Genomic DNA, 23,361 nt, shown 5'->3' on the forward strand with positions numbered 1-23,361 from the left:
TTTCCTGGCTCAAATTGAGGCAGAGGTGGTATCACCCTGACTATGATGAGTGACTACCGATACCAGGTATCAGTATAGGCACCAATATCAGTCTTATTTTAAGGTATCGGTACTCGCGGATACGATTTTAGGGCAATCCTGCAACCATTTTACGATCAGGGACTAGAAATTAGAAATTATGTGAATACAAAGTTGCCATTCATTTTTACCATTATTTTTAACTACAATTATTAAAAATTCATCCAACTAGTACATATTAAATTGTAAGTATAGTTTAGCAAACACTATTATGTTTATTGTATATACTGTGTTTTTATGCCTCGCAACCAGGAAATGGGCGTGTGCAACAGTTGCTCCTCGATGATCTGTTTCTTCATCAGTACATTAATTCAAGTTTAAAAAAAAAAAAAAAAAAAAAGAAGTAAGAGAAAGTGGTTTCTTCTTCGGTTATTGCTTCAGGTCTTTCCGGTGCAGTGCTGTTGATATAGCGCCTTTAACGCACGCAGAGGAGGTATGCACTAAAATACTCATCATGGGTAGCATCTCTGAGTAAACTTTGAGAAAATCAAAATATGCTCACCCGAGTTTACAGTCTACTGAACACGATGCCCTCACTCTTGGGAAAGGAGAGTGACTTTAGCTCCACATGTTAGAAAGCGCAAGTTATTCACTGCCAACCCACGCTACGCCACTGGCGCCGGGACGCAGACGGCACCTCATGCTGCGGCCGCGCTTCACATGCAATTGGTTCCGCAACAAACAACAAAAGTGGTTAGCCAGTTGGGGAGCACTCGACACTGGCGGCTACACGCAAATATGCACTAGCATGCACATGCAATCTTCCTTACAGGCAGTGTGAAAATACATCCAGCGCTGGATTTTATTTTATTTTTTTCACTTCAGCATTTGAATGACAATGACCCACAAAGAAGTGGAAGAGAGAAGTCCATCTCGCAATAAACAAGGAGGCGCAGCTGGTGTGCAGCCACACACAGCGGGGGTGTCAATGCAGAGGGACACTTTAGGGCAGCAACACCTGCTACAGTCGTGATGCGTTCAGATCACTGATAAAAACCAGTTCATACCAGCGTTCTATTCCAACTGCTGGTATATACTATGCTGTGTTAGTTAGCAGAGGTGTGGACTCGAGTCATGTGACTTGAACTCGAGTCAGACTCAATTTGATGACTTTAGACTCGATGTGAAAATGTGAAAAGACTTGCAACTCAACTTGGACTTGAACAACTATGACTTGTGACTTGTGTGGACTTCAGCCATTCAGACATGTCAGGGAAGACACAAACACGGCGCCTATGCTAAGGCAAACTTCAAAATAAAGCTGATTTTACTTTGAAGTCTGCCTGCATGGTGGCGTGAACGGCTGAACGCACGTTTGACTACTTCTCTTTGACATTTTGGCTTGCATTATCGACGTTTTTATTGAAATTACATATTTTCTACCACCATTATCATAATGCCACCCCGAAAGTATATTAAATAGCTAATTTAGGACGCGAAGAAATCGCAAGTTAATTACGCCGTCATTGAATGATACAGTACAAGTCTCCGGTGTTCGAGGCTAGTCGCTAGCTGTTAGCGTTAGCATCGGGTGCCTAGCTAGCAACAGCAGTATGACAGCTGTTACTTGGCTGGCTTGCTTTTCGTATTGTTTTCAATATTGTGGACGTAGGCTACTTTGTAATCCACTCTCCCTGTTTAAACGAAGGGATTGTGCTTTAAATTGCATTTAGATGTACTTTTCATAATTAAAAATGAATAAGTAGAACTTTTCCTTCATTTATAATTATTTTATGAAACACTAGCTTAATATAATGTAAGGCAGGATACCGTTTTATTTTATACATGGACCATGTATAAAATAATTATGTATCTTGCCTTATATTGCACTTAAAGTTGTATTCCTAAATCCTAACGGCCATGTTAGACGATTTGATTTTATATATAAAAAGAAAATAATAATAATAATAATGGGCAAAAGCATTTTATAAAAATAAATTAAGACAAAAATCTATTTATCTGTTTTGTTTTGTTTTGTTTTTCGAAACAATCCGATCCATGACTTTTGTGATCCGTTGCACCACTAGTTGTTTGGGAACAAAAACTATGTTGTGGTCAACAAAAAAATAAATAAATAAATGAATTGCAGTATGTCAAGATTTGATCACTGATGGCAAGGCAACAACTTCAAACTCCGTTCAACATCTGAAGTTGCTCAAAGAACAGTAAGTAAGCTAAAGTCAGTTGTTTATCGGCGAATTATCGTTGCTCGCTGTGTAGTTAATGAGACTGTAAACTCACTAGTAATACATTGCAAACACGGCAATCTGCTGCACCACTCTGGGGTCACTCCCTGACTCCTACTTTGAGGGTCACGCGAAATAATACAATCTACAATATTGTTGAAAAAACGCGAACTGACTTGAAACTCAAGTGTAGGACTTGTGACTTGCTTGAGACTTGTCAGTCTTGACTCGAGACTTTGACTGGGGACTTGAGGGCGAAGACTTGAGATTTACTTGTGACTCGCAAAAATAATGACATACTCCCACCTCTGTTAGTTAGTCCACAAAATACTTTGAACTGGGCTTTAGACTGCTCTAGTGTTAATTTCATCAACAAAAACTAAACAACAATAATTTCGTCAACACACATTTTATTTTGGGTTTTATTTCAAGCATTTTTTTGTTGCATAGTCTTTTGAAACTGCATATTGTCGTGTTATTGTCAAGTTTGCTATTATTGTACTTTGAGTATGATCTCTCACGCCATCTTCTCTGTGTGGAGACAAACCCACACATTTCCTCTATGGACATTATGTGCATACATTCATGGACATGCTGGCACATACAATGGACCGCAATTGAAATAAGCCCATGGCTTTATTGTGTTTATATCCCTTTGGCAGCTGTTTTGCCGTTGTATGTTTGTAAACACGCTTTGTTGTCAATAAATATTTCAGTCAATCAATCAAAAAAAGTTGAGAACAGCATTTGCAGTAATACGGCAGTTTGTCGCAATTTGCAGCACAACTCCACTATAGGAAAAATGTAAATCCAACCTTGAAACCGAATTAAAGTGGAATAAAATCAGCTTTATAGTGCGGCCTGAGCATGAATGAGCAACACAGAGAGCAGTGCAGAGTGCAGTATTGAGCTTTTATCAAAAAGTATAACGGCCATGGAAAGATCAAGTTTGTCAGGTGGGAGGTTTAATGACCTTAATGAGAGCATTCTGATGCATTCGGAGGTGAAGTGAGTGCACAAGTCTTGACGTGATGGCGCTTTTAAAAACAGGCCTCAGAATAAAAGTGCTGTTAAATAACCCCACAGCGTGTGCTTGATTAATCATTGAATTGTGAAAATGTAGAGGGGAACCTCAAAAGTTGAGCAAATTCTGTTCCGGGATGCTAAATATCCAAATACTGTATTGGACGCACAAGAAATGTGTTCATCAATTCACAAGAAACTTGTTTTAAGTAGTGTTGTTCCGATATCGTTTTTTGGCTCCCGATACCGATACCGATACCCAGCTTTGCAGTATCGGCCGATACCGATACCATACCGATACTTAAGGTTTTTTTTTTCTCAACATGAAAAAGATGTCCTGCCATTGGTTCAGAGCATTCAAGGGCCAATAGGATATCTTAGATCAGCATGCAGTGAACATGTCACATATCAGTGAATGTTGTGCACGAGCAAGACACAAGATGCTGCATCCAAAATCCTATATTAGCGTTGGAATTAATGGTATCGGCATGTTACTTGTGAGTAGTCACTGATACCTATACCACTGTTTTTATGCAGTATCTGCACCTCTGCCGATACCAGTATCGGTATCGGAACAACACTAGTTTTAAGATCCATGTACTTGTATTGTCTTCCTCACTAGTAAGACAATTCAGCCCACTAGTAGAAGAGCTGTGACACTATTGGCCTACTAGTGCTCAATACAATCTTACTACTACAATAAACTACTGTGCTTCACTAGTAGCACCCCAGTAATCCCTTGCTCCATAGGTTCAGTCTAAATCATAATTCTTACCCCTATAGTAGTGAACGTATGATAATTGGATTGATGGATTTTCTTCAGCTGTGTTGTTTTTCCAAATGTTTGCTTTTGCCTATTTTTAGCGTGATGCATGAAGACAAACACAACATAATAGAACCAGAACATGCAAGCTTCGGGGTTTTTGCGGCCTCGCAGTTATGCATACTGTGCCTTCCAAAATATATGTTGAGAAACGTGTCCTCTGGTCTACGAGCATCAAAATAGCACCATTGATGTTTGCCAGAACACGCAAGAGTGGAAAGCTTTGCCTGTGGGTGGTTGGACGCTGCCTTTCTCTGCTCTTTCACGACTACTAACAAATGTGCGGCTTTGTACTAAAGGGCAGTAATATACTGATGTGCTCATTAGATATGTAGCAAGCACGCCAGGTGTCAAGAAAATATTTTTTTGACCTAATTATCCACTCGTGCTTTAACCTGTAAACAAGCAGAGGAGGCAGACATCTGTTCAAGGAAGAGTGGAGCAGATGTCAATATGTTTTCATATCAGGGGCCGTTTCAGTTCCTCTGAGGACGGTCGGCTTTAGGATCAAATGTGTTGCAAAAATATAATAAATGTTATACATTATAGACTTGGTCATAATTTGAATTTTAAATACAATTTAAAAAATAAAAAATATGGTCGTATTAAAATAAAAATAAAGGCGTTTGTATAAAGATCCCATTTGGAAAAAAAACAAACAAACATTTGGTAGTAATATATTAATATAATCATAATTTAGATCAACTACTCTCTTTCCACCCCCGCTTTAGGTGTCGTATGTGTGTGCGTGTGTGTAAAGCCGGCATTTAACTTCACTTTTTCTTCAACGTTTGACTCCCTCTGCAGCCTACACGTTTTATTTAGTTCCTCTCTAAAGATAAAAAGCCTTCTTCCTGTTGAGACTGAAGCTCCTTGCAGAGAACTGTTGCTGCTAAAAGAGGCACAGCGGAACCTGCAGTGAGTCCCAGTTGACATTTATTGATATACTGCAGTGCGTTGCATAATAACTGCAGTTGCTTCCATAAACCCCACAAGGGTTTATTGAAATGCTCAATGCTGATGATTGAATAAAATCGCTTGTGCAGAATGGTTTTTTTTAATTTTTATTCCATTTGGTCTGAGCATGACAGCTAATGCATGATGTCATCGTTCTCCTTACAGGGTCAAAACTCCAAAGTTGAACAATTTGGAGAACAATTGGAGAAAGATGGTCTCAAAAGTCAAACAGACCTTGAAACGGTCATGAATGACATCGAGACTTCAGCTCAGTCTCTGTTCTAATTCATTCCAAAGGTGATGTGAGTGTGTTGAGATCAGGCCAGTCAAGTTCATCCACACCAGACTGTCATCATGCACTGATTGTTGGAAAAGGAAGGAGCCAGCTCCAAACTGTTCCCACAAAGTTGGCAGTATGGAACTGTCCAAAATCTCTTGAAGCATCATAATCTCCACCACCAAACTTTACACTCTCAAACAGGCTTCTCCAACTCGCGAGCTACCAGTCACTCGCGGCATAGTTTGGGTAGCTCGAGCACAGATTAGCCTTCACTAAGGCTAACTTCAAAATAAAGTTAATAATAAAGTTAATAATAAATAATACATTGACGGCAATGCAAATTATGCAAATAGTCTTTTAGTAGACATTTACTTTGAAGTTGGCCTGCATCGTGGTATAATGGCTAACTTGACTTCCTTTTTTGATGTTTCGGATTTCTTTATCGTAGTTTTTATTGACGTTACATAGTTGTGACCAACATCAACACAACGCTATCCGAAACTCATATTCAATCGCTAATTTAGGACGCTAAGAAACCGCTAGTTAATTACGCCGTCATTGTATGGCATGGCAAAAATCTACGACGTTTTTGGCTAACAGCTAGCTGTTAGCATTAGCAACGAGTGCCTTGCTGGTAACAGTAAACAAGTTTGACAGTTGCTTTCTTAACTTCTTTCTTGATATTCTGGACCAAGGCTACTTTTTAATTCACTCTCCACATTCAAAGGAAGAGAATGTGCCTTAGATTGCACGTTGATATTGTCATTACTTAAAAAAAAGAAGAAAAAAAGAAAAGAAAAGATAAATAGAACATTTATTTCACACAACATTTTTGCCTATTTAAAAAAAAAAAAAAAAAAAAAAGAAACATTCAACTCACAATGTCAACCATAGCCGTTTAGATTTTAGGAACACAACTTTGAGCCATGAATACCTCGTTATTTTACACATGGACACATGGTATAATGTGTCTGCCTCATATTGCACTTAAAGTTGAGTTCTTGTTGTTGTTTATTTTATTTTATTTTTTTTTTAATTGGCAAAATCATTTTACAAAATAAATGAAGACAAAGTACTACTTATTTCTCTCTTTTTTTTTTTTTTTCTCTTTTTTTTGGTTTATTGGTTTTGCGATATTGGGCATGCATTTTCAGACCACTGTTGATTTATTGTTGTATTTGAAGTAAAGGCAATAACAATAATTTGGCTCTAAAATATGTTGTTGTCAAACATGACTAGCTCACTGCTGTTTTGCTTTTCTAAAAGTAGCTCGTGGTGGAAAAAAAGGTTGGAGGCCCCTGCTCTAGAAGCATAGTTTTGCTGAAATGTTCCGAATTGTACGACCTCATAGCCGTTCGACTTGAGAGGTTTCAATTCTAAACTGAGACCTTACATGTGGTTGTTGTCGTGTACGATTTTGCACCCTGCAATTGTGACTTGCAGAGAAGTTCCCCTCCAAAAACCAAAACCAAATGCCAGCCCGAAGCCTGCTTTGAAATTCATGTGGAAACCACGCTGCTGTCATCAAAGATCTGATCTGTTTTTGCTCTCAAAAGTAGACTTCTGAGGAGGCGTGTCCATGATGAAATGTCAAAAGAAAGAAAAAAAACAATGTCGATGCTACAACTAAAAGAAATGCAGTACTTTTCAATCAATAATAACATTCAAGAGGTATCCTTTTCATACTGCTATCAAGTTGAATACCTGCTTGAAAGTCAATTATAATTGGAGGACTAAAACAGAACTCCTCTACTCGGATATTGTCAGATGTTCTCAGATTGAGAGTTTGTTTTTGTGACTCTCGACTCAATTAGAATAATCATGAGGCTTTTAGCTGGGAGTCACCGTTGTGATGTGCAAATGAAAGCAGCTTTGATCTAAAATAAGTCAGGAAGTTGAGGAGCATTCTGAGTCCATATGACGGAGTCAATCAGTAGTAAAATGTACCCAATAAAAAGGGAAACAACTAAGCAATAGCTCCATGTAATTGCCCTTTTCATGTTTCCTTTTTACTTTTGGTGCTTGTTGTCTAATGCCATCATCAGAAAAAAGAACTTTCCCGACAATTGAAATGATGTGGTTTGCCATTTGGCATCGCGCTAGCAAGTGGCTAGCAGAAGCAACAAACACTGACGGTGTAACATTTAGAGTATAATTTCCCCCAACATGCTGGTTTGTATTCAAATGTTTAAGGTACTTTTCTTTAAGTAAATTCAAGTAAAGTGTACCAACAAAGCACTCCACAAGCATGGGTGACATGCTAATGCTTAGAATGTTTACATTTTAAACAGGTTTTACATGATGTTTTAGGATTTTTAACTGTCAGATACGCATAAAAGTTAACTGCTGTTAAATTAAGGAACTACTTTTAAGAAAATTTCAAATTTGATGTACTAGCTGTACCACTCTATGTGTAAACTTGTGTAAACTATGTGTAAACTGTGTGTAATACACTGTACAAATGACATGCTATACTGTGAATGCTATAAGTCTCCAATGGAAATGTAAATAGGATTTGTTGAGGCTCAAATGGGTACCAACATAGAGTTATTAACTGTATTTTAATAACTTTACAGGCAATGTTTTCAGTGACATATTACCATCAAGGCCTTATCACTGTTATGTAGGATTGAGCTATGTAGGTTTGTTTGTTTGTTTGTTTGTTTGTTTGTTTGTTTGTTTGTGTGCAACTCGATAGTAAAAAGGGGGGGGGGGGGGGACGTGGATTAAGTCAGTTACAGTAAATCCCCAAATGAATGGCCTACCACTTTATTTTAACAATCTTAATTAAATAAATAAAAATAAATAAAAAGAGAAGTAAACCACTGTATCATAAAACAAAATAGTAATACTAACTACAATCATAAGTAAAACAAAAACTACAAGTACTCAAATTGTATGACTTCTTGGGGGCATTTGGCTACTGGTTTAACTATGTTTTTATACAATTAATTAATAAATGGGGAAAATAATTCATGGCTATACATTTTCTACCTCTTGCAGTGTTTGTTTTTTTTTGTTTTTTTTTAAGAATTCCACCTAATTTTAAAAGAAACGTGATGTATCACAGTAGCTCTTGAATGCTTTTGAATACGTGATAGTCAGCTGCATTTGACCTGAGAAGTCATTTGTACTTCATTAGCTTCGGTCCGCTTGCCAGTTTATGGTTGTTTTGAAGAGTAATCAGTTTGACAAGTCAACACGATAAAATCACTCAGCTGATACCAGCATTGAAATAATCAATCAGCAGAATTATATTCACAGCCAGTGATCATCATGAGGTAAGTTATTCATCTCTGTGTGTGCCGGTTGGAAACAAATCAATCGATAACCTTTAAAAATATGCAGTTGTTTTTTGTTCAACATCAAAAACAAGGAGAGAACTTCAACTGGTACTGGCCAACCCGATACTTCAAGTCTCTTTGAGACTGAAGGATCTATTTTCGTGACTGGCATAAAACCTGCGTGGTGCATGTCAATGTCTTAACTGCGCAAAGGTGGGTCAGACCGGATAATTCGGAAACAGGTACTCAGACAAGCGTAGGCCAGCGGATCGTGAAGTAAGAGGGCGCATTGACGCCATGAAGAGGGAACTTGGAGAAAAAAAAAAAATAATACAATACAATGATTGTTTTAAGAATGATACATGTTACATCAGACCAAATGTCTACCTTGTGTTGGTGTTAGACATCGTTGAGCTGGCATAAAGTTTACATCGACTTTCTGCCACCAAGTTGTCACTCCACAAGACAGATCTTCAAGACACTCCTTCTGTTGTGCTGGACTGCCCAGCTTAGAGGAGGTCTGCCAAAATAGGATCCGCCGGCATTGGCGCTCCAGAGCAGATGCACTGTCGATGAAAATAGAGCCCTGAATAAAAATCAATAGTGTTGTTGTTCCTGCGAATCGCCTCAACATATTTCACTATTATCATGTTTACTGATGCCATATTATCTCAGACATAAGACAACTGAGTTCCTACATTGTCATAAAATAAAGCTTAAGTAGGGTATGCACATACAGTATTGACAATGGGGAGCATTTTCTTGTATTTCTTGCAAAATCATCTTGGCCTAATACTAGAATGTCTCTGAAAGATTATCTTTGCTAATCATCCGGTGATATAGGGATGATTTCTCCTCCCCGAAAAGACAAATATCATCTTTTTTTAAACCTGTAGAGGCACTCATCTTTTCATGCCATCATTTTATTTGCATGTTACATTTTGGAGAATCTGAGCGTGGTCAAGAGATGCAGGCGAGACGGTTTCTCCAGGGCATGATACACTGTGGAGATGGGGCTTTATCAGCATGTTAGTTTCTGTCATGACTAGGGTCATGCAAGCGTAATGTTCGGGTCATGACTGTGAGGTCAAGTGTCTGTTTTGAACTGATGTAACCATAATCTGGTTTCAACTGGAAAAACGCTATGTGATGTCAGGAGCTATGTGATGTCAAGAATCTTTAATCTCTTTACTCGGTCAACAGCCAATCAGATAATTCCATGTCAGTCCTGTTACCCACATTTCTAGCCACAGTCAATCCGATCAATTGACTGTCTATTTAAGCCAAACCGAGAAGTGTGTGTTTTGTCGGATTATTACCTCGTTCCTCCGTGCATCTCCACAGCCCAAGGGAGCTTGCCGTCTCGTGATTCTCGATGCATTCTCATTGTTTCTTGTCTATTCAAGTTGTTCTACGCCTCTCGATGTTATGTGAATAAATAGTTAAAATCTTATTTGTGTCTGCGTTTTGGGATCCAACTTCAGAACATAAGAGTTTCAGTGAATATTCCGCAAAACACACAGTCTAATTAACACTACACACACGTACACTCACTCACATACAGAACTTCTGAGTTGCATATTAATATTACGCACCCAGTTTGCCGTAATATCTACACAAACACATGACATCACAAAAATTACAACATTGATTGGCCAACTGGCCCACACGACCGAAATACACCTGAACAGAATCAATAACAAGGTAGGTGTACTATTCCGATGGAATCGCTTAGTTGGAATCGATTTTAAGTTGAAACTGATTCTCCATTTCCATTGAAGAACAATCGAGAAAGGATTGATGGAGAATCACAAATGCGAAGCGACAAAATAAGAAACCCTTTGAATTTAATATTGTTAAATCTCAAAGGGATCCCTCAGGGACATGCCTTAAATCCCCTGCTGGGGTTATCTCCACCTATATTTGAATTTTTTATTTTTTTTTAAATAATCCCTCACTATCTTGTGAATGCAAAGTCCCTTCTTTGATGTGATTGAGCAAGGTGGTCCAAATATGCATGTCTCTCGTATGAGCGTGCAGCTGGATCCATTCTCACTTGCAACTGACAATGACAGTGTGTGTGCACAGCTGCACGATTAGCATGTTACGTATCTCAATTTATGTGAAAGAACCCCCCGCAATATTTACCGCCGCCCGAGCCGTTTAATAGCTGCATGAACGTCTGGGTTCTAATGACATCCAGTGCAGTTTCTCTTTGAGGCCGCCTCTTTGATTGCCTGCAGTTTATAAAGGTCAGCGGACGTTAAGGAGGTGGAGGCGGGGCTGGCACAGGGCGGGAGAAAAACAGTTTATTATGGAAGGAGGGAATTATATTGTTGACAAAATTGCTTCAGATATAGGCCTATATATATTTACACACACAAATGTTTCTCCTTCCCCAAAGCAGATATCTGTCGTAGTACCAATTCTGATGCATGAGAAGAATTCAGACTGCCGGGAAATACAAAAAAATAGAAAGAATAGTAGTAGAAGCAGATCAGACATCCGATAATGGGGCCTTTGCTGACTTTGATCCTAATTAAGGGGAAACGCTCAAGCGTGTCCCATTTGTCAGTCTGCATGAACCCTGTTTTAACTACTTTTAACAGCTCCCGCCACTGTTTGGTTGGACATTTGCGCAAAAATAGTTATATTGTCAAGATTGCCCTAAATTTCAATGCTTGTTGAAAGCACGGGGATCAACTACAACTCGCACAGCTAAAAAGTGAAAAAATAAACAAATAAAGATACGATGGCAGGAACGTTCTTAGACACACACTGAAAAAAAACATACCCCATGAACAACATAGGTAGAATGAGTTTATTCATACACAAAATGGCCACTTTGTTGGTGAGTTACACCGTGTTGCACTGCTTTCATGCTACAATGTTAGCTGAAGCAGCCATTGCCATCTCAACAACTAAAATTGTCTGAATTTCTTTAAAAAAAAAAATATATATATATATATATATATATATATATATATATACACACACACACACAATAAAAAAAATACATGATATTTATTGGGCAAGAATGATATGCAAAAGGACAAAAAAAAAATCATAAACAATCTGGTAGATTGATTGTCAGGACCTTGGGGTCTTTTAACAAAATAACAAGAAGGAATGTTATTGTCCTGTCATCCTAATTAAGATAGCAATGAGTGATCACAGATGAAAATCAGATGTTGGACTGTGACCTAGACTAATGTTAAGTTGTATGCCACTGCTTTGCACTAAATTGGATAGTGCGTCACCGCAGACATTTCTTTCATATTACAGGTCACAAGGGCAGTTTTAATTACTAGATTATGTCCATATTATTTTGTTTTTAATTTCAATTCTTAACATGGGCCAAAAATTGTATCTCTTTCTGATATGTTATTCAAAATACAGTTAACAGGTTGATTGAAGTGGATGTTATTACTGGAAACAAATTGTTTTGTTGAACAACTTTTATGTTACATGTATATACATAGTATTATTTAAAAAAATAATAATAATAATGGTAGGCTATATAACGATTCCACTTCATTGGTCCAAAAAATACTATGAATGGCATATCTTTGTTCATCGTATGCCAGCGATGTATAGTGACAGGCAGAACAATGAAATGTTCTTCCACGCCCATGACTATTATTTCAGTCAGTGAACCTCAGTTATTCGACAGGGGATTGGGACAGAGAAGGTGAAAATCTGCGAGTATAGCAACCTAAATAAGCCACAAAATGGCGGCAAAGGACTACTTTGGTCGAAATGAAGCTCCATAACTCACTTATGTCACTGTAGGACATACTTTTCGTGAGTTTTTGCTTGATAGTGTGATAATATCTAACAACCATGCAGTTCTAAGGGATGCAATAATATTTGGATTTTATATTGTCAGAAGGGTAATTAATATTCCAAGAACTTAGTAAAGGGGCTTATATTTCCATTTAAAAAGTGATGTTGCTACTGTTCTCGACAGAAGACATATTCGGTGTAACTTGTCCAGATTTTGTCCTCGCCGGGGTCATTGCTGGTGTAGGCGCAGGTGCCCGTGGAGCTGCATGCCACCATGTGGAAGCCCACCTCGGTCAGCTTGTCAAAGGCCTGCTCCAGGAAATTATACTTGAGGTAGTAGCGCGACGTGTACCTCTCCGGCGGGCGGTCCGGGTCTCGGCTCTCGTTCAGCGTGTCTCCGAACACCTCTTTGGCCAGGGAGGTCTTCCCGCACACGGTGATGCGCGCCACCCTGCGGAATTTGGCGTCGGTCTGGATGTCCCGGCCGATGGTGTACGAGCCCCGGTAGCCCACGGTGATGTAGCCCGACTTCCTGGAGTCCATAGACGGGGAGCGCACGGCCGTGCAGGTGCGCAACGCCGCCTCCCCGCCGCCGGCCGAAGCGCACGGCGGCGGGCCGTCCTCGGTGTCGCTGTGGCTGATCTCCTCGCTGATGGAGTTGTCCTTGCTCACCTGCGGACAGAGCTTCTTGGCCAGCTCCCGAAGCTGGAAGAAGTCCGCCTCCCTCCGCAGTCGGCTCCTTTCCGGGAAGTAGTCCGGCAGGACCAAGGTCAGGTCGCGCAGGTAGTCGAGGACGTAGCGGAACAAGAACCCGTCCCGGTCCAGGAAGAAGCGGCCCTTGGTGTCCCTGGCCAACTCCTTGGGGGTCCGGCGGCTGAACATGTGCCACAAGAGCGAGTCCGGCACTGCGACGAGAGTTTGGAGCCGGGTGACGTACACCTGGCCCCCGACGTTCAGCTCGATGATGTCCGGGAAGTGAGAGTCGTCACGTGGTTTGCACGCCTCGGCCAGAGCCATCGTGTCGGTGTGCGTGTTCGCTCCTTCCGGGGGCTGACTGAGCCTCAAGAGGCTGCTGACGGCTTATGAAGCGTGGACCCGGGGGAGGAAAGGGGGGGGTGCCGCATGTGTGGTTAACCATTAAACTACACTACGCGGCTTTAATGAACTGTAAATGAATGTTGTGGACAAAAGAGAGTGGAAAAACAAATATGGCAACGTGAAATGATTTTTAACCGTCGGCTAGTGTGACACTAAGGTTGTGGTAAGACTGACACTTTTTACAGAGAAATCACACATTCACATAAAAAATAGGAAAGATGTATATATATATATTTTTATTTATGATAACTGCTTTTATAAAGGAGTTTTTATATAAGGTTTAGTGATGGTGTCGTCAACGAATAGGGGACAGTCTGATGAAGTCTTGTTGAAACAGGTGAACAGAGAATTACAATAATCAAGAAGTGAGGCGACAAAAGCACGGATATCATTTTTTGAAATCAGAATGATATGCGCATGCGCATAATGTGTGGCCACACATGCCAGTAAGAAATGGTCTGACATGTCAATGTTTGACATTTGTATAGGGATTTTGCGCCCCCTTGTGGACTTGCCCTCTGTAGACGAGATGAGCATTGAGGGTCACAGCTAAAACTGCCACGAACCTAAATTGTATAACCACAGCAAATTCTATGAGACTTCAGCTCAGTGAGCATCTAAATCACAGGTGACGGTTGCCTTTTTTTTTTTTATGTGTCTTGTCTCTCAGGTATCTTCAAAGTTTCATGCAATTTTAGCTTTCTTTCACAGTACGTTGGCTTGTTCTACTGGTCGAAATAAAGAAAGTTAAGTGGGTGTTTGTAGTTTTAAAACTTCTTGGAGGATTTGAACCTAGCCTCACTTCTCTAAACCTAAAAAACCCCCACCTACATCTCTTGGAGACATATTCCTAACAGTGAATTGGGGGGGGGGGGGTTGTTTTTAAATTGCAAACTCCCCCTTTAACTTGACTTTACATTTTATTAAGGTTTAATTTAGGTGACAGTTTGACTTTGGAACTGACTATTTGACTCAACTGTTATTTTATAAGAGGAAAAATAAAACAAACAGAAACAAACAACACAACCTTGATCTTTTCAGTACTTTTTTTTTTAAATTTGTTTTTGTTGCTGCTCATTGAGCATGTATTAAAAAATAGAAGCAAAATGTCAACGCTTCGGCTTATCAGGAACCACTTTTTAAAATAAATTAAAACAAAACAAATCATCTTTTAAATGTCAAAACAGAGTCCTTGGCCAACATACATAGTACTTTTACTCCAGCCTGCATTCAGAGAAAAACAATCCAACTTTTTTAACCTGTACATGACATAGAAAAGTTTTTGTTGCCATTTTGTGCCGCATCGACAAGCTTGGACCGCAATGAAAAAATGTTTATTTTTTTGTGGTCGTCTTCTTCTTCTTCTTTTGTTATCTACTTTCACAGTGGTTTGTGTCACATGCATTCCCGGCTTGGCTGCCTTGGCCGAGGCCATGTCATTTCCTCCAAAAACTCAAAAAAAAAAAAAAAAAAAAAAAAAAAACCTCAATTGCGAAACGCATGATAAAGTTGTTTTAATTGGTTAGTTGCTTTTTCCTAGTCTACACAATGGAAAAATAAGCATGCTACAACCCTCAAGTCCACTAATTTGAGTTTTGTATTTTTCTATTTTGTCTGCTTGATTATATCCTTTTTCTAAAAACTCATGGGAAAACAAGATTAGAAAAATAAAACCTCCACTGTGTGTGGGACATTCATTTTTTTTTTTTTATTATTATTAATTAACTTAGAGCTCTTACATGATTATGCAGGTGAAAAGGAAATCAACATTTTTAAAAGCCAAAAAGCTATTTTCATGAGGTCAGTAATGGTATATGAAAGTGAAACCTTACCAGAAAAAAAAAAACATTCAGTTATTGTGAAAGTCCCCACTTGACCATTATCAGCCACTTTGGAAATTTTGACATTCTGCCACGTGGGTAGGGTAATCACCCCTAATAAAAAGGACCTTCCCTTGTGAACTTTGACAATCAACGCAAACATTGAGACACACGAGATGCTGCGTAAGGTAGTGGATTGTCTTCCGAGAGGCTCTGCGGAACGATCTGGATGCTCGTGCTGAGTGTTTTTTGAGTGCGGGTGTTTACCTTATCCTTTGCAGGGTGTTACGGAGAGCTTCGGAGCCGCCATCCATGCCCTGGGCGCCGGCCAGCTGACAGATGGCGTGATTAGGCGCAGTAAACGGATGATGCTGGATAGCCTTGGCGTGGGCCTGCTTGGATCCAGGACGGACGTCTTCAACAAAGCTCTCAAGTACAGCCAGGTACATTACAACTCACCGACACTTATCAAGATAGACATTTACAATACATATAAGCTGTTCAAAAAATCTGCCTTCTAAAAGACACTGGAGTGATACAAATAGAACACCGTTGCTTTGTTTTATAGGATACGTATATGTTTTTTACTACAGCAAAGTTTGTGTATTATTACAGTGGGATTAGTGCATTAGTGGTCCAAGTCTAAACATCTATAAAATATACTAATATGTGTTCAATTTCACTGAACTTAAAAATGACCAAAACAGGGTTAATCCAATTTAGTTCTGTTACTCAAATATGAAAAATTAAGTTTACTGTCAGAGAGAGGTATTTATTTATTTATTTATTGTAGTTATATACTATAATTTGTGGTAGTGTGCAACTGCATTGCATTAATAGTTTTCTTGTCTTTCTTACAGCAAAAATGGTAACTAAAATGTTAAATGTAATGAACAGCGTTGTGTTGCTACTGCTTTGATTTTGCCAATGAAATCGGATCATTATTATTATAATTATAATTATTATTATTATTATTAGTAGTAGTAGTAGTAGTTACTCTGCAAGGGGAAAAAAAAAAGACTTGTGCCCTTATATTTTTTATTGCAAAATTAAAGGCTAGATGCTTTTTGTTGAGCAGTATCAATATATAAAATTACAAACGTATATCTTACATCTTGTATATACAGTACATGTTAAATTATATGCCATGGCTTTATTTTTCTTATGTAATTATATTGTAGATATTGTTGCAAATTGGCAATTAAAAATGAAATTTTATGATAATAATAATAATGATGATAAAAATAAACATTATTATTATAACAACAACAACAACAATTTGGAGGCAGCAATATTTAGAATTAGATATATTTTAATGCATTTTGTACATCATTTATTTCATAAATGTCACAATATTAGTATAAATATAAAACATAATGTTTTAAAAGATAATTAAATGTATTCATGTTGCAAGTAAATCACATGAATGTTACCTTTGTTTTCATGTGGATGACGTCAGTTGTTCCATTCAGTAGAGAAGAGCTGTGTTTGGGGCAAATCAGACATAAGTGCGCCTCCGCACTTTGCCGCATTTGTCAACGGCGTGGCAGTAAGTTGAGTCACATGACATGTGACACGCCACAGTCACGTGACGTTTGTTTGAAACTTTTTGCCTCTGTGGTTCCAGGTTCACTCTATGGATTTTGACGACACGTGGTACCCCGCCACTCATCCGTCGGGGGCCGTGCTGGCCGCGCTGCTGGCCTTGGTGGAGGTCACGCCCACGAGGCCCTCCGGCGTGGATCTGCTGCTGGCATTCAATGTTGGCATTGAGGTGCAGGGCAGACTTTTGAGGTTCTCCAGAGAGGCCTTCGACATCCCTAAAAGGTACATACACAGCATCCCCCCAATTGACCCCCATTGAAGTGGGAAGTTTTTGTCAGATCATGCGTTTATTTATTGGTGGTGGAAGAACAACACTTCCCTCTGGTGGTTTATATTGGGTACTTCACACAATAACACACCAATAGGGTCTGCAAGTTGGATCAATCCTGTTTGTTATGTTATTTATTTCGTGAGTTTTTAAAATGTAATTTATGTTGCTTTTTAGGGGGTAAGATTTAAAAATATTCCAAAAAAATCGTAGAAAAAAAGGCAATATGCACTGTATCTCTGCTTTTTTAAATACAAAAAAGAAAAAAAATACAAAACAAAATCACACTCAGAACAATTGCTGTCATTGCTGGCATGTACTTTGTTTTTAATTCACCTATTTTATCTACTTATTTGTTTTAATGTATGAAAAATATCAACTCAAATTTTATTTTGGTGCCACAAATAAGTAAACATCACTAATTGACACTGTTCAATGAAAACAATGATCAGTAGTAGTTTTTAAAAATGTTTGTATTTTTTTTTTAACTATTTATTTTTTGTATATTTTTGAATGTTTTTATGACAAAAAATAGTGTATTATTTTTTTTCTAAATTTAATTACCAAAAAAGAGCAAATAATTTTTTTTTTACGTTTTTTTAATTTTTTTTGGACCCACAAATTGGTGTTTGTGTTTTTTCTTCTAATCAATATATATATATATATATATATATATATGTGTTTTTTTCTTTTCTTTTCATGATTCCCACCCAAAGTAATTCGTTTTTTTTTAATACTTTTTTTTTTTTTTTTTGCTGTCCATGAGTGAAAAGAAGTTTGTTTTTATAACCAAGTAATTGGTGGGGTTTTTTTTCCCCATGAACCCCCCCCCCCAAAAAAAGCAAAGTAATTGATATTATTATTGTTATTATTATTATTAATACAAAAGAAGTAGCTTTTTTTCTTTCTTTTTTTTGCTGTCCACTAGTTTTTTATTTTTGTTTTTATTGCTGTCCACTAGTGAAAAGAATGTACCTCCAAGTTTGTTTTTAGCACCAGGTAATTGGTGTGATTTTTTGTTTTTTTCCCTGTTGACCAAAATATTCATAGATTATTTCTGTCTGATGAAAAGCATGTATCACCAAACGTCCTGCTGTGCATGATGCAATTGTCCCTAATGAAGCGTCTCTCTTCAGATTCCACCCTCCCAGCGTGGTTGGCGTGATGGGCAGCGCGGCGGCCTCTGCCAAGCTTTTGGGTTTATCCTCCCAGCAATGCGCCAACGCTCTGGCCATCGCGGCGTGCTCGGCCGGGGCGCCGCTCGCCAACGCCGCCACCCAGACCAAGCCCCTGCACATGGGCTACGCCGCCCAGAGGGGCCTGGAGGCCGCTCGGCTGGCCCAGATGGGCCTGGAGGGCAACCCGGCAATCCTGGACGTTGAGTGCGGCTTCGGCGTTTACTACGAAGACTACAACCCATCCGTGATGACGCTCCCTGGTGTCGGTGGCTCAGCTTGGGTCCTTGAGGAGCAAGACGTGGCATTCAAACGCGTGCCTGCTCATTTGGGGATGCACTGGGTGGTCGACGCCGCTTTGACGGCTCGTGCCAAGATCCCAAACTTGGACGTGGGTCAGATCAAACGCATCACCCTGAAAGTTCCGCCTTCCAAGTACATCGACTGCCCTTTTCCCACCACGGAGCACCAGGCCAGGCATTCCTTCCAGTTCAACGCCTGCTCCGCCATCTTGGATGCCGGCGTGTCAGTGGGCTCATTCAGCAGAGCTCAAAGGGAGCGTCGGGATCTCAAGGAGCTCCTGGGCAAAGTAGAGGTGCACCTTCCTGGGGATAACCAGGCCAGTTTTGACAAGATGTACGGCGAGGTCATCATTGAAACCTATCAAGAGGAGAGCTTGTCGGCAAGGTGCGACACATTCTACGGACACTGGAGGAAGCCGCTGAGGCAGGAGGACCTGGTGGACAAGTTCATGGCCAATGCTTCCGTCGTGTTGAGCTCAGAGGGAGCAGAAGGGGTGTTGGACACCATAAGGAACATGGAGATGGAGGCAGAATGCACGGCGTTGCATTCATACTTGAGGATGACGAATGAGGAACGTGACCGCCGATATGGCTCATGGGCTTTGTCTCAAAGTGGATGAGGAAAACAAGACAATGGAAATCAAACACTGTATAATCATTTTAAGAAAACAATGACCATGAATATATTTAAGAATGTACTGTATTTCAGATTTTTTTTTAAAATAAATCTAAATCTTTAAAAAGTAAATGTACAGGATAATTAAAATAAAATAAAAAATAAATAAAAAAAAACTGAATCGAACGTACTATTTAATGTGAAATAAAAAGCATGTTTCCATTTTTATTTTATTTTTTTTTTTTTAGGTCCTATTTGGGGATTTTAAAAATCTGCAAATTTTCTTTTTTCATCCAAAAACAAAGTTTAAATCCTAATTTAGCTGGTTGTATTTTAGTTTTAATCCAATTTTAGTCGACTAAATTGACAGTTTAGTTGATATTTATTTCAGCATACATTTCAACTTGTATACAGCAAATTAAAAGACACCTATTTGTAACTGTAGTTTAACACACGAGACATTTAATACAACCGTGTTGTTTCAATAAACCATAGTGGACTGACAATAATAACTTAGTTGTCACCTCAATAAAAATAAGTGCATAATTGCTTGAGATTAATCTTAAAGCTGCACAATGAAATACATTAATAAATTAAATTACATTAAATAAAGTGCAGTGAACACTGAACAGTTTCCAAGTGGTTCTTTTCTCCAATCCACGTTTCATTTCTTCTGATTGGATTGCTGTGAATTGTTTTCATTTTCATTTTAGTCTTTGACGAAATTGTCAGTCAATTTTAGTTACAGTCTCAATGAATGGCTTCTCTTTTAGTTTTCGTTTAATTCTCGTCAGAAAAAAAAAATTGTAATGACAATTTTTCGTCGATGAAATTATCACTGACATGCAGCGTAACAGCCAGGAAAATGCTGCTTCTTGCTCATTTTAAGCTTATCCTTTATCTCCCCTTCCCCAGAATACAAAATTTTGTTACAATGGTCCCCCATTAGCTGCGGGGATAGGGACTGGCCCAGCCTGCTAATAGAATCTGCATATGACTGACACTCATTGAAATTATTCTTTTTAACATAAATTCTTCAACAACATCAAAAAAAGCCACTGGTAAACATTGAATAATATTTCCCAATTCATAGGGGGAAAAAATTCAAATACTGAAACAAAGGGAAAAAAAAAAAAACGTCCATGAACATGTGAATCAGCAGGTGCTGAAGAGCGAGTATGGGGGTCTGCTGTATTGCAGAAATAAAAATAGAATGAAATATCTGGACAGGTGCAATTTAAAAATTGCAGACAACTCGTCTTGGTGTGTACCACAATGAGCTGGACGCATTGAACTTAGATACATTTATTGCATTTTCCTCGATACAATACACACCATTAGACAGATCGACGACTTTCACTGGCTATTTTTTACCTCTTATTTTCCATCACACTCACTTTTTTCCAATCACAAAGCTCTCTGGTTCTGTCATTTTAATGTGAAATAAATATAGCCCCTCCACTGCCACAGTGCTCAAAAAGACCCTGCGGAAAATCTGATTGCACCCACTATGCATCATTACATTTCCTACAAAAAAACTATACAATTAAACAAAAGCAGTCAAACTTGATCCTGCACATTGTATGTGGAAGTGCTTCACACTATTTTTCATTGATTTAGTGTTTGCAATAAGGCTGGCTTCATACATTGTTCTGACCTTGCTTCAGGCTAGCTTAAGCACACCTTGCACCATGGAGCCAATTCCGTCGAAGACCTCATGGATGGGCGCGTCACACATGAAGGCGGATGTGGTCACCAGCTTGTTCTTGTGGTCCACGTGGCTCTGGCTCACACCTGTGCTCACGTGCTTGCAGCCCAGCTGGTTGATGGCGGCCGCTGTGTCCGTCGTGTTGGGATACCTAAAAGGCGAGGGAACAGATGCTCACGTTGACTTTTTGGCAGGTTTTTTTGGTGAGTAAAGTTGAAGTGGTTTATATGTACTTGGCGTCATTCTCCAGTCCTACAGTGACCTCGCATCCAGGAAACACTTTTGCAGCCAGCACAGGCGAGATGCAGCAGAGGCCGATGGGTTTGCCCTTGCCGCGGAACGCCTCCAGCGCCGCCTTGACCTCGCCGTTGACCGAGCAGTCCTTGCCCTGCACCGCCCACGTGCACAGGTTCTTCGCCGCCCCGAAACCACCTGCCCAAATATGACCACAACCGTCAGGGACGTTAATGTGTCTTTGTTCAAACACATAGTTAGCTAAGACTAGCTTAAAGCTATACATGATAAACGGACTAACAAAGAGCACCAATGTCACGCAGCACAAACTTTTAAATACAAATTTAAACACCCACACACCACGGCACAATAACATAAAAGAAAAAAAAAAAAAACAGTATCACAATACAGGGGTAACTTATTTGAGGGTTAAAATTAACCATTTTACAAGGACACAGTCAAAATATCATAACAAAAGTCCTGATCTTGCAAGAACAACTATTCAATATTAAAAAGTAAGAACATCACCAGATTAATATAAAATATGAACATTTTGTTCGAAAAAAAAAATATATATATATAAATATTACAAGAACACAAATGCAATATTATTAGGGCTGGGTCTCGATTCAGATTTCCAGGATCGATTCGATTCGATTCACAAGGGCCCGATTCGATTCGATTCACGATTCACAACGATTTTCGAATCATTTGAGGAATTCATGCAGCACCTATTTTAGACAGTCAAAAGTACCAGTGCTGCAAATAGTAGAAACTTCTTGCTGTAATTTAATGCATTAGTAAAAATATGAATATTTTCATTAAGAATTGAATCCATTGCAGTTACATTAATACTCTGTTTTATTTAACATGGCCTTATAAAAACAATAAATAAAAATATTTAAATCAATTACAACCACAGTACAGGCTACGTAAAAAAAAAAAAATAAAAATAAAATAAAAAATAAAATAAAAAAAATAAAAAAGTGACAACACTGACACTCACGACATTCACATTGTTTTTGTGCAAATATTCCAGTGGTGGTTGAGGGGAGGGTGTGTGTGCGTGTGTGTTGGGGGGCGGGGTCGATATATCGATACATGGTTTTATGTATCGATATTGAGATATGAAAAGGCGTATCGATACGATATCGATATCTTGAACCCACCGCTAATTATTATCATGGGGTGTCTAATTCTATTCATGAGTTTCAGACAGTTGCATATTACAACAAGTCATACTTTTGCAAGAAAAAAAAAACTTCATTCATAAAAACAGACGCAAATTTCACCATACTAACGTCATAATATTCAGCACTAAAAAAGTTGCAGTCATGCACGACTAAAACTGTAAAAGACGAGGGGAGACAATCTTAAGAAAACTAAGGTTGTCATTTTCTCAGGGGGTAAAAAAAAGTCAGAAAACAACACTTTCAGCGAATTTTAATATTGCCACAATAAAGTTCTGCATCATAACAAGTAATTTAACGAGGAACAAACAGTTAAAACATAGCATGACGTCACCTGGGAAAATGATGGCGTCATGATCGTTGACGCTGAGTTTGGAAAGGTCCTGGATGTTACCACGGGCCAGCCTGGCGCTCTCCACCAGCACGTTCCTCTTCTCCTGCGTGGGCTCACCCTTCGCGTGGTCCACCACGTGCATCTGCTCCACGTTGGGAGCAAACATGCTCACCTGGAACGAAGACACGACGTCACACGCGCCAGTCCCGCGTCACAAGTACACGTTACTTTCACTTTTCACCTACACTAGCGCCTCCTCGGCTCAAATGCACCAAAATGGCGGAAGCTTCGTGGATCTCGCTTCCGTCGTAGACCCCACAACCCGCCAAAACCACGGCCACGCGTTTGCTCATCTGTGCAGAATAGAAGTTTTTATTCCCGACTTGGACCGTGCTGCGTGTGAGTAAGTTTCGTCCACACACTTGAAGTAGACTAATCATGGCGGCTGACGGTGACAGACAGGAAGACGAAAGAGCGAGAGAGAGAGACAACAACTTCAGAACAAGAGAGAGAGCCTGCGCAAGTGCGCATGCAGCGCAGGACAGAGAGGTAAAATAAAATGCGCAAATGGCGCGGTGCTGCTCGGCGGAGTTG

General features: G+C 39.3%; 3 protein-coding genes across 4 annotated transcripts; 1 reads left to right on the forward strand and 2 right to left on the reverse strand.

Annotated features, from left to right (window-relative positions):
• Positions 1-11,640: 11,640 nt before the first annotated feature.
• kctd12.1 (potassium channel tetramerisation domain containing 12.1) lies at positions 11,641-13,497 on the reverse strand. The gene has a single exon (XM_077536799.1). The coding sequence runs from the start codon at positions 13,432-13,434 to the stop codon at positions 12,586-12,588; it is 849 nt and encodes a 282-aa protein (XP_077392925.1). The 5' UTR covers positions 13,435-13,497; the 3' UTR covers positions 11,641-12,585.
• Positions 13,498-14,083: 586 nt separating this feature from the next.
• Positions 14,084-19,461, forward strand: acod1 (aconitate decarboxylase 1). Of its 2 annotated transcripts, none has more exons than XM_077536905.1 (5): positions 14,084-14,143; positions 15,617-15,778; positions 16,795-16,884; positions 16,963-17,162; positions 18,345-19,461. In XM_077536905.1, exons 2-5 carry the CDS (start codon positions 15,701-15,703, stop codon positions 19,303-19,305), a joined length of 1,329 nt encoding a protein of 442 aa, XP_077393031.1. In that variant the 5' UTR covers positions 14,084-14,143; positions 15,617-15,700; the 3' UTR covers positions 19,306-19,461. The 2 variants fall into 2 exon arrangements, with proteins under 2 accessions (XP_077393031.1, XP_077393030.1); XM_077536904.1 differs by lacking the exon at positions 14,084-14,143 and adding an exon at positions 15,497-15,523.
• Positions 19,462-20,590: 1,129 nt separating this feature from the next.
• On the reverse strand, positions 20,591-23,318 carry LOC144030185 (glutamine amidotransferase-like class 1 domain-containing protein 3, mitochondrial). Its single transcript, XM_077536247.1, has 4 exons — positions 23,013-23,318; positions 22,768-22,939; positions 21,243-21,441; positions 20,591-21,160 (listed from the first exon to the last, which is right to left on the reverse strand). The coding sequence occupies exons 1-4, from the start codon at positions 23,205-23,207 to the stop codon at positions 20,965-20,967; spliced, it is 762 nt and encodes a 253-aa protein (XP_077392373.1). The 5' UTR covers positions 23,208-23,318; the 3' UTR covers positions 20,591-20,964.
• Positions 23,319-23,361: the final 43 nt, after the last annotated feature.

This window comes from Festucalex cinctus, chromosome 11, assembly GCF_051991245.1.
Source record: "Festucalex cinctus isolate MCC-2025b chromosome 11, RoL_Fcin_1.0, whole genome shotgun sequence".
NCBI lineage: Eukaryota > Metazoa > Chordata > Actinopteri > Syngnathiformes > Syngnathidae > Festucalex > Festucalex cinctus.